The sequence below is a fragment of the Pezoporus wallicus genome, unplaced genomic scaffold, assembly GCF_028554395.1.
Source record: "Pezoporus wallicus isolate ANWC-B61680 ecotype Strahan unplaced genomic scaffold, APGP_CSIRO_Pwel_v1 contig_5935, whole genome shotgun sequence".
In the NCBI taxonomy this organism is placed as follows: Eukaryota; Metazoa; Chordata; class Aves; order Psittaciformes; family Psittacidae; genus Pezoporus; species Pezoporus wallicus.
Genome location: NW_026637215.1, coordinates 429,318 through 441,074, shown reverse-complemented (window position 1 = coordinate 441,074; position 11,757 = coordinate 429,318). Strand labels below are relative to the sequence as shown.

The following is an 11,757-nucleotide window of genomic DNA, read 5'->3' as shown; positions in this document are numbered from 1 at the left end:
CGCAGGGGCTGTCGGAGCCGGGCCGCGGGCGCCCCGTTCCGCGCGCGGCGGGGGGATGTGAGTACGGCACCGCGCGGGGTGCCTCGGGGCGCGGGCGGGCTCTCCGCCAGCCTGGGGCTCTCGGGGCTGCAGGAGGGCTTTGCCTGCGGCCGCGCTCGGCGAGGCCTTCCCGGCTGCGGGGCCCGCGGCCCGCCCCTGTCCGCGGCAGAGCCCTGAGATGGGCCCGGCGGGGCGGGCTGAGGCGGCGGCATCGCCGCGGCCCGCCCCGACAGGTGCGCGGTTTAGGCCTCCCGAGCCCGGCCTCAGGCCGACACGGGGAGGTCCCCGCTGTGCCCTGCTCCCAGCGGCCCTGGCCCGGCTGTGCTGGGCCTCCGCCGAGGGCAGGGCGCGGGTCGCTGGGGGGGACCCGGGGGAAGGTCCCATTCGCTGGGCTCGCGGTGCCGTGGCGCTGCCGGAGGCACATCCAGTTGTACGGGAGCCGCCTCTTGTTGCGCGGTGGGAGGGAAGGCGCCGCCGAGCCCTGGCTCTGCTGGTGGGCAGCGTGTGCGGACAGGGGCTGCAGGCGGCTGGAAACCTCTGTTGTGCTCGTGTCTGGCGTTCTTGTTTGGTTTTTGATGGGTTTTAAAAGGGTGGGTTTGAGCATGTTAAGGCTGGAAATAAGGGTGTTTTTTTCCTGTTTGTATTGTTCACCTGACAAAGATGCCTTTGTCTTGCTCGGTAAGTTGTGAAGCCTTTTGGAAACTTCAGCTATATCTGGGGGCTCAGAGGTCTCGGCGCAGGAACCAGGGGCCTTGGGGTGGAGAAGGGAGGTGGAATGGGCCGAGAGTGAGCACAGAACCCCCCTGGGGCCCGGGCTGCCCACTGACACTGTGTGAGCACAGGCATCCACCGAACCCCGGGGGTGCGTGTTTGTGAATGCAGAGCAGGCATTGCTTGCCCGTTCGGTGGACTGGTTGTGAAGGAGGGCTCCGAGCTGAGCTGGCTCTGCTCCCTCCCCTTGTAGCTGGGGAATACAAGAAGCTGGAGGGGAGGGTGTAAAAGAAAGCGTTGGTAGGGGTTACACACATGAGATCTAGAGCTGAGATTATGTCCTGTGGTTGTATGCTATGCAGGTACAAACCCAAGCATCTTTACTTCTGCTGGGCTGGTCACAAAGTAATCTGTTGCTCCAAGGAAAGGATCCTAGAAGTCTTGCCAACCTTGTTTTGATGGGGGTGTCCTGTAGGAGCAGTGTGGTTTGGCTTTTTCAGTCGTGTTTGAATACAGGCTTTAACATGTGAGGCTAGTTACGTGTTGTTTGAAGGTTATGTGGTCTGTAAACTGTACACACCTTCTAAGGGTAGAGGTACTGCTTGATAGACTTGAAAGACAAGTGGGGAGAAGCAAGTGTTTCCATAAATTAATGTCTGCAATGAAGTGGGTATGCATAACTCATTAATGAGCAGTGTAACTGTACTGGTTGGAGGTGAAGGATGTTCCTCTCCCTGACACCCTACTGCTGAAGCCGAGTTAAATGACCAAATGTTACGTTTTCTTCCGTAACTGTTGGAAATAGCATCTTCAGGAATCATTCCTAATGTAAAGTTGGTATTAATAATGACTCTAAATTGGGATTTTAGTAGAAAAGCATTTGACTTTGTGAACAGTTGCTACCAGTGGTGACTAGTTTGTTTTTTGCTTTCCAAGGCCTCACAGAACTGAGTTGTATGAGGATCCCCCATCAGCATGCTGGCCCATCATCTATTCTCCCGACTACAACATCACCTTCATGGGACTTGAGAAGCTGCATCCATTCGATGCAGGGAAATGGGGAAAAGTTATCAATTTCCTGAAAGGTAAAACAATGGAAAGTACCTCTTAGACCAACATTTGCACAAAAGCCAACAGAAATGCTGCAGTTAGTTCAGGCTTATGTTAATAATTGCTGATATAATAGTGACTGTACGTCTTCATTGCTCCTTGTGTAGATGTAAGCTGCACTCTAGTACTATCTGGAGTGCTTTGGTGTTCTTACATATTTGCACACTTTAATCTTAGGAAGTTAAATTGATTATAGCATTTCTGAGGTGAGTCAGATGCCATGTGTTACATACACATTGATGAAGAACTTGTCTCTGAAGTATTTAAGAGAGAAAATTGTGATGTTAGAGCTAGCATCCTACACCAGGGCCTTTCAGGTTCTTTGAAAATGTATTTTCTATCCCGCTCCACTGAATAAACCCACAGTCTGGTTTCAGCTCAGTCATGGTGTCACTGCAGAGTGAAGCTCATGAACTGGGATTGAAAATTCAAGCTCATTAAATTATTTGCTCTCCCCAGTGGCATGAATAATACTCATCAGAGTAACTAATATGGTTCATTTTAGTCTGGACCAGAGCTTTACAAGACTGAGTAGAAAGGAGGAAGGAGAAATGGGAGCATAGCAGTATCTTAGACCATTTGAAAATACTTCTCTTCTTTGCAATCTGAATGAAAGCATGAAGTGAGCAGAATTTCCTTGCTTGGCCTTTACAGGAAACATTCATGTGGGATGTTTGAGAACTGTTTCCACCTCTGAAGTGAGCACCAGAACCTTGTGTTTGAGCCCAGCCTGAGTTAGGTGCAGAATGTTGGAGCCTCACGGACATAGCTCAGTGTGCTGTGTTTTCATACTCAGTAGATTTCTAATGATGCCAACTCTTTCTTTCAGTTCTAGATTCATGTATAAGAGCAGTATTTCCCCCAAGTATCCTTTTGAGGGTAACTGCTGTTTGCAGTTCCAGTTTCTTCTTTCTTTTCAGGGCCAAGCCTAGGTCTAAAACAACACAGACTTAGTTTTGTAGCAATGAAATGAAAAATGCTTCCAATGTTCACTGCAAGCTTACAAATGTTTTGGCTTGCAAGACCTGAATTGCAGTTTGGGAGCAGTGTGTGAAGCTTCCTTGTGCTTTCATTACACCTGGTGTAGCAAGAACTAGGGCACTCCTTGTGAAACTGTGGGTGTTAACGACCAGCTTGCTGTGGGATGTAACTTATTCAACTAGGCTGCGAACAGTCTGTTGGCAAATGGTGCTTTTCAGGATGAAAGGTAAGTGCAGCTTGTATAAATTCATTCCTTATCAACCTTATTCTGTTAATGTTTGGGAAGAGTTCTGATGATAGGCAGAACTTTCTGTGATTTTTGTTATTGCTGCTTTGAACAAATTGGAAGGTATAGGCAGAAATGCATTAAGGAAATACAGGTGTCAGAAGCAAGGATGAGGGCCTATAAAGTTTTGACATCTCTTCACCTAAAGTGTAAGCTTGCTCATCAAGGGAAAAGGCCAAGGTTGTCTGAGAGCCAAGCCCCTTCCATGAGCCTCTCCATTTATGTGGTCCTAAAGACTCCTCCAGGTGATGATCTTTCCAGTTTAGTATTGCCCTTGTGCTTTCAGGCTGCCTTGTATTCGTCTAACCTTGGTTAGACACATGTTAACACTCCACTGAGTGGCTGAGGTTTGGATCTTCTCTCTAACAACCTCAAATAATTTAGTCTTGGATTCTGTGACCATTTTATTAAATAATCAAAACCGTCGCCTTTCTATTCCTACTGTAGGAAGGCTTTTCCTCTAGCTCTTCTCTGAGTGAAGTGTCCCCTTTTTACTCCTAGTCTTTCGCAGAAAATCAGTTTTTCCTATTGTTTTCCTGTCCTTGTTTTGTAAAGGAGAGAGATGCCACGGGATACCCCAGGGCGCTCCTGGTTTTCTTTGGCTCTGCAGCAGCTCTTGGTGACAGGTGATCTACCCTGTTCCCTGCTGCCTTCTAGAAAATCACCAGTGGGAATCTTTCCACACTTCCCTTCTTCCTCAGGAATGGCACTGTTAGCAGTGTGGTGTCTGTCTGAATGAATGAATGAATGAAAAGTTTCTTAAGCCTCAGTCAGGAGAAATATGAGCATGCCAAAACAAATATTGTTGCAGGTGCTGTTCTTGTCTAACACTTCAGAACAAAACCTCTCGCATGTATGAGTTGTTTTCTTCCTCCTGCAAGTGTAAAATTGGAGAAGAGGTACAGTCTTAGAAAGCTGCAGCTGTGCAGCAATTCAGCATCAACATTTGTATGGGGAGATCAGCATGATCTGTTTGTCATTTGTGTGATCAGATGCAAAGCAGCCTGGTTCTTCGGCGCTGCTGGGCTGGTTAAGCTGACTCTGACTTGAACTTCCTGGCAGGATATCCAGATGTATGCCTTCAAATTGACCTGTGATCATGTTCTGAGATTTTGGAATGATGTTTTGTAACTTGCTCTTATAAAAATAAGTTTTTAACTAAACTGTACTTTGGTCTCTAAGGGGAAGAATTAAGAGCTGGTCGTTGGTATTTCTTAACATTAAATGAAGGTAGAGGTGTGACAGAAATACCCTAGCTAAGCATAAGTGTTTGCTTCTATCAACATCCAAGCAATTGTTTTGTTCTCAATTTTTTTTTTTTTTAATTCCCTGGTTTAGGGAATTAAATACTAGCATCAGCTGTGGAATTTCTTAAAGCATGTTAAAGAACGGTGAATATTTGTTGCTATGAGCACTAAGATTTTCCCAGTGTATCAAGACTGTCAGTAGTCTTGTGATTCTTTTGTGTCTGTGTATCTCTGTCACTACCTGTCCTTTGTTTCAGTTTAAACAAGAAGTTACTATCGTTACATTCTGAAAACTTCCTGCAAAGTGTTTATCATATGCACACTACCCTAACAGCTTATGTGTGTGGAGGGTCTGTATTTGGAAACTCTGTGAACAATGAGTGAACAAAAGTTAGTTCAGTGATTTAATTACAGATGAGGCTACTATGTCAAGGTCAAAGTAGCTTCTTTGGCAGGGTGGACTATGGAAAGTGATGGTATGCAATGCCAACTGATATTTCTCTCCTGTTTCAGAAGAAAAACTAATTGCAGATGACTTGATTGTACAGGCACGGGAAGCCACTGAAGAAGATCTCTTGGTTGTTCACACAAGACGCTACCTTAATAAATTGAAGGTGCTGTACTCATTCATGTTGTTTTTCAAGCAAACTGTCTAGAATTAGTGTCAAAGGCAACAGATATCCTACTAGATTTATTACAGAATCCACTTTTACATACTATAACGTGATACATTTTGGTAATATTTGGTAACATTGAGAAGACGGAAAGAAAACCATAGGCATAGTAAGCAATTCACACTAGAGAGGGGTAGAGAGAAAAGGTGGTCTATCATGTTAGATACATGAACCTAAGGAAAATGTTAATGCTTGAGATGTAAATTATATTCTTCTTGGTACCAGAGTTTGTCTTCAACAGTGTAAGTTTTGATTTACTCTACTAAATTCTTCTGAAATTGAAAATACATTGCAGAGCACTAAAATGAAGTACTTCCTTGGGTGTTTTTTAATGCAAGGATTGCCCTGTGAATTCAGGGTTTATGTAATCTTAAAAGAGCACTCACATGGCGATTCTGTTGTCAATCTGTTGTGGGGGGAGTAATGACTTCCTACTTAGACGCTGCCTGTATCAGTGGAGTATTGAGAGAGTTGAAAGATAGATGTAGGTACATAACCTTGCACATTATCTGTGAAGGTTTCTAGTACCAGCTTATATAAGATTGCATATTCACAGGGGTTAAAGAGTATTCACTGGGCATTTTTAGATGAAACATCTGCTTGTTAAATGTAGCTTTAAAACACAAACTTGAGATCTCTGTGTCTGAATATATTAAGTCATCTGTAGGTGGAATTAGCAGATGAGTGCAGGTGACGCTGCTTTTATTTTGCGACTCTTGGAGGGCAGAGAAGGGATTTGTATAAGAAGTAATCTTCCATTTCATAATTCAAAGGGAGTTATTTTGGTCACCTTTGCCCTTCTGCAGTGAAAGAGTCCTTGTACTGCTATTTCTGGAATGTCTTATTTTTCTGTGTAAGGGCTCTATTTGTGTCAACCTTTTTCACTCTTACTCCTTTTCTGAGTTGTCTTACGCTTCTTTCTGTGCTTTAAAGTTATATAGAATTTCATACATCATTAGATTTGATCTTACTGCAGCTATTCTTGATATTGAGCTTTTAATTCCATAGAACCACCTACCTCTTCCACTGAAGCACATCTTTGAAGCGGGGTGTAATGTGCATAGCACACTTTGGAATACCGTAATATTATTTTCATTACCTACAGGATGGCTTCACAGGGAATTGACTGTATAACTTGTGTCTTGGTGTTCAAAACCAGTACTGTGGTATGCTTTCAGGTGTGATGAACTGTGCGTCTATCCTTGAGAGTATTTCCTGCAGCTGTAGAAACTGGAAGATGTTGAATTGCTTGGGCCAGCAAATTCCTGTCAAGCAGTGAAAATAGAAGTGCTCAGTTGCAAACTGAAAAGAACACAGCTAGACATGAAAAATCCCTGGGTAGCCTCTGTATGGCTTTAGCCAAAGTCTGCTCTGCTTTTCTATATATAAATTCAGACCAAGACAGACCTATACCAATAAATGATATAGGTTTGTATTAGATCAGCTCTGAAGGCTACAAAGGTGCCTGCCTTTCTGGGAAAGCTTAGCTCTCTTAAAGTAATGGATCACTTGAGTACTTTTCATGTAAAACTTGAGCATGAATTTGGTAGGAAATTTCATACTCTTGCAAGAAGTGCTGTTTGGTACCTCAGCAGCAGCTGGAGGAGCTGGCTGGAGGTTGGTTGAAGAGAAACAAAACGGTGTGCACAAAGTGGATCAAGCTGTACTGGACATTAGGTATGTGTTGGAAGGAAAGGTCTCCCTTTTTGCCTGCTTTAGGTAGCATGGCATTTGGCATTTTGAATTTGGGTGCTTCCCCCTCAGTTGTTCCTTTGAAGAGTTTAGATTTCCAGGATATTGACTGGACTTTGGATAACTTGCTTGCAGTACTTTTCCACTTACTGCCTTTTTCTAGTGGTATGTAAAATGATGAATTTCTTGCACAGCAGCACTGTGAAAGTTTGGAAGAAGGCTGGCAGTGAGGCTAAAGCAGGTTTCAGAAAGTGCAAGTCTTCATTTGAACCATTTTTATATGTGAGAAGCTCTGTTATAAATGTGCAAATACTGAAATGCAAATGAGGAGGGTGACGCTTGTGCATCAGTGGAATGCAAGAGGTGCTTTTTTGAAGGTGATCCAAAACAGGTGACCCATCAGTTGAACTACAAATCCAAGTCTGTTTTACATATTTGTGAATGTTGTAGGTTTAAATTAATAGTTCTATTAGAAATATGAGGTTTTATACCCATGAGAAGTGGGTTGATGTGACTACAAAGAGTGGTATCTGGTGCTCAAGTGCTTGTGGGCTTTGGTTCTTGCCTGGTGGTGTGAGTGCCTTTGCCAAGAGACCTGAGATACCTGCCTGCCTGTCTGGTGGTGGTGTCAGAGGGGTGCTGGGGAAGAGGGTTAGACTCTGGGGTGTGAAGGCAGTAGAATCAGCCTCATAAAATACCCAGTTCAGCCTGCAATACTTGTGGCTTCATTTGGCGTTGAGTTAAACCAGCATGGGATGCTGCTTGGGCTGTGTGCACTGCACTGGTGACTGCAGCTGAAAACGTGGGTTTAGTTTGGATGCAGTGGGCTCCTTCAGTGTGCTTATGGTTCCCCTGTCCAGTCCTTTAGTGGATGTGGTGCTTGTGCTGTCAGCACTCTCTCTGCTTCCTGTGATGTGCCTTCTGGCTCAATTTTTTCAAGCTTCATTGGTGAGAAATTCTTGAAGGTGAGTGGTGATTTACTACAAAATGTTAACTTAAAAGGTCATGAGAGCAGAAAAATGAATTAGATCCCTTTTACCTAAATTTTCATGTGCATGTTAATGTGTCAGGTGAAGGTCTGTGGGAATATACAAAAACTGAACAAGAATACTCAGTCATGGGGACAATGTCTGAGAGGTTTCAGTGCTTGCACTGCTGCCCAAATGCTGCAGGGCATTCTTTGCAGCTGAAGTGACTAGTAAAACCCTTCAGGGTAAGGTAGCATTTGGTTAGCAGTGATTTATTTATTTTTTCTTTTAATATTTCCACCTCATTGGTGGGAGACTGATGCACCCAAATTGTTTTTTGGCTGGTTGGTTTTTGGGTGGTGTTACCTGGGTACCGCTGATGGCTGCCAGCACAGTATCTCATTCCCAGTGCCAATAGTGTGTTCATACCTTGATCTGGAAGCTTTTTGTGAAAATTACAATCTTCCTACTCACCTTTATGATATTATCTGAAGTAATTCAAGCTAAAGACATACTTTCAGTATCTTTTGAAGATGGATCTAAATAGCTTTGTCTGAGGCAAGCTTCTGATTATTACATCAGTTGCTTGGTGTTGGAATTACAAGTCCATGAATTTTCCTTTGAGCTGGGAGTAGCTGTAGGAAACAAAGATTTAAACGCAGTTGAAATTTAGATATTAGACAAAATTGCACATTTCCTAAAAACCTGATGTGATGTTGGGTATTTCATAATGCTGGAATGCACTGAATGCCTAACACAAAGCAGTACATCAGGGGTTGGTTTTGATCATTAATGTGCTGTTTGTATTAATCCAGATATATCAGTAACTATTTCAGCTTTCTTTTCCTGATATTAGTTTTTCAGTGTAACTTTTAATCCTCGAGCACTAATAATTTGAAACGATTTGGAAAGTCATTTAACCTTACTAAAAAGATGGTTTTGTAGTTAAGGAACTAAAGTTGATAGTGGTAATACTTCAAAGATAAAGTCCTGCAAGAATATCCTCTTTAAATGTTTATGCTGTTAGAAAGTTTTGACATAATCAAGGAAAATTAAGGACTTCTGAAGCTGGTGATGGGTTGGTTGGTTTGTTTGGTTTTTGTTGGATTGTAACTTTGTTGGATGTAACTTTGGATGCAACCTTAGTTGCGGCACTTAGCCACGTTTAATAATACCTGCCTAGTAGTTAACTGAGTAGGAGGTGTGTTAAAGGAGAATGTACCTGGTTAAGGGTTAACCTGGCTTCTTTACTCCTTTTAACAGGGAGTGGAAGTTTTATAAAATTGAAACTTAAGTTTATGCATTGAATTATTTATGCAGAACACAGGAAGGTAAATCACTTTTAAAAAATCTTCTGCTATGAGCAATAGAAATAAAGAAGAGTTAAATGGAATTGATAACTAAAGAGGAAGTGAAGATGTGTTATTAAATTTATATATGATACTCTTCCCTGAATCCAGACCAAGTTTTCATTTCTGTTCAGTTACGTAACTACATGTTTACAAAATGCTACTGGAGTCAGTCATTTGATGGTGGCTGAATGAGAGCAAGTATCTACCAAACGAAATAGTCACTGGCATTATTCTGATATGTGCAATTTGAATGCAAAAATGTAGTGATTAAACAAAATGTGAAGGGTTGGTTCTCTGTCGTAGGAGACTGCTGTGTGTGAAGACTCGTGTTACAGAAGCCAGCTGACAGCCTGGAAAACGTAATTGATGTAGTCCTCATCTGTGCAAAATTATCTTTTATTTTTACAGTGTGAAAAAGTATTCAATCAAATAATTGCTTTTAATTCCTTTTTATGAGTATGTACAGAGTTGTTCTGAGGAGTTATTGCAAGAAATGCTGGAAAACAAAATCAGCACATTGAATTAAAATAGCACAAAACTGTCCACAGCTTGAGGCAATGTATTTCTCTATTATTACAGTGGTGGTTTGGGGGAAGCATTTTAATTTGTCTATAGCTGCATTCTTGAATGGCAGGATTTTCCTCACAGTCACCTGACTCTTCCCCAGTATGTTAGGAATTCCACAAACACAGTCAAGGGCTGCATCTGAAGCAGGGAAAGCTGTTGGGCTTGGCACTGCTCTCTGAGCATCCTCAGCTACATACAGAAAGCTGTGCATACTCTTTCCTCGTACCATGTATGGATTTCTTGCATTCACCACAAAACCTGCAGCAGGGTACGTGTTCATTTGAGTCTGTATTGCTCCCACTTGTTCCCATTGAGATTAAAATATTTTTAAACTGTGTTAAAACTATGGGAGAATTTGTGATCATCATTCACATTTGAGATCAAATTGTATTTTATCCAATGTGACCTTTTTGATTCCATTTTAGAACAACAGGATTGAACCCAGTTCTTTACATTATGCTTGTTTAAAAGCTAAAGTATCTTGCAAAAGGACTTTACCAAAACTGACTGTATTACAATATAGTTAAGGTATTTTGTCGATGTCGGAGGCCTGATGATAAGGTAACACAATAATGTCTTGCAAATACAAAAGTAGTAGGAGCTTAAAATGAACTGTTCACAAAATATAGTTAGTATTTAACTTTATGAATAGTGCCATCCCTCCACCTCATCTCACCGTACCTTGTAGTTGAAACATTGGTAAATGGGAAGCCAAAGCATTTCTAAATGTCAGAGGACCCTGAAATTGGCATGTGATTGTCCTTGGTTAAAATTGACCACTTGTACCTCCTATCATCTGTAAGCAGACAGCTAACAGCAGTTGGGCAGCAAATGTACTGAATCTGGTTAAATTCCCTAATGCTGAAGAAGATAGAATCCCAGCCTGGTTTGGGTTGCAGGGACCTTAAAGCTCATCCAGTCCCAACCCCTGCCACAGGCAGGGACCCCTTCCACTAGAGCAGGGTGCTCCAAGCCCCTGTGTCCAACCTGGCCTTGAACACTGCCAGGGATGGGGCAGCCACAGCTTCTCTGGGCACCCTGTGCCAACGCCTCAGCACCCTCCCAGGGAAGAGCTTCTGCCTAAGAGCTCATCTCAGTCTCCCCTCTGTCAGTTTAAAGCCGTTTCCCCTTGCCCTGTCCCTACAGGCCCTTGTCCCAAGCCCCTCTCCAGGTTTCTTGTAACCCGTTTAGGCCCTGGGAGCTGCTCTAAGCTCTCCCCAGAGCTTTCTCTTCCCTTCCAAAATGGGATCTATTCAGACTCTTTGTGCAGGGTGTCTATTTCATAATTCTCAGTACCTGAACGTTTTGGTATTGGATGAAGAGGTATCTTCTTGCTTGTGACTAACTCTTTGAATTATATTTAGAAGTGTTATCGCTGGTAGCCATGTTAGTAGAAGTTCTTTGAAGTAATGTATGTGTTTGCAAAAAAGCATTTATATATTGCAAATATTTTGTGTTCTAACCTTCAAATCATGTTCGTGATGATAGGACTTTTCAACAAAACATTTTCTTGAAACATTTTCCAGAAGTGTTTAATATGCTAAATAAATTTTAATCAGTTTTTCATGCTAAAATGTGCACTGTGCATTCACTTCAGTATTGAACTTCTTAGTTGTCTGTTTTTCCTTTCTCCTTGGTATATCCTTTTACTTGACACAGGAAAAGATACTTTAGGCTTGAACAGGCATAGCCTGCTATTAATGCTGCGGAAGGACATGTTACAATTTTTCCTCCCAGTCCCAGGGATGTTAGATTTTCTGAAATACTGGCTTGCTGGAGACCTGATTTATTCCCATTCGATACTAAGGTCTGAAAAACCTGGCGATGGTGATAGGGAGTGATGGTTTTCATAGTTAACAACTGGAGGATGAACCTATTTGGAACTTACTGATAAGGACCTTTTGGGTCATGAGAGATCCAAATGTCGTCATTAAGACAGACTACACTAATTGGAACTTTTTATTCCTCTCATTGTAGTGGTCATTTGTCGTTGCTACAATCACAGAAATCCCACCAGTTGCCTTCCTGCCCAATTTTGTGGTTCAGAGAAAAGTTTTGAAACCTCTACGGACCCAGACAGGAGGAACAATAATGGTAAGGTGATCTTGAGTCGCTTTTGTTCTATTTAAA

General features: G+C 42.5%; 1 protein-coding gene across 3 annotated transcripts in view; it reads left to right on the top strand.

Annotated features, from left to right (window-relative positions):
* HDAC11 (histone deacetylase 11) overlaps nt 1–11,757 on the top strand; it is a 31,933-nt gene continuing 20,176 nt past the window's right edge. Inside the window, exons 1-5 of one of the 3 annotated variants that reach the window (XM_057404178.1) lie at nt 41–57; nt 1,113–1,276; nt 1,687–1,835; nt 4,888–4,988; nt 11,605–11,721. In XM_057404178.1, the coding sequence (XP_057260161.1) occupies nt 1,209–1,276; nt 1,687–1,835; nt 4,888–4,988; nt 11,605–11,721 (435 nt within the window). In that variant the 5' untranslated portion in view covers nt 41–57; nt 1,113–1,208. Of the gene's footprint in view, nt 58–701; nt 718–1,112; nt 1,277–1,686; nt 1,836–4,887; nt 4,989–11,604; nt 11,722–11,757 lie in introns of those variants that run through there. The other 2 variants (XM_057404180.1, XM_057404179.1) reach the window with 2 other exon arrangements.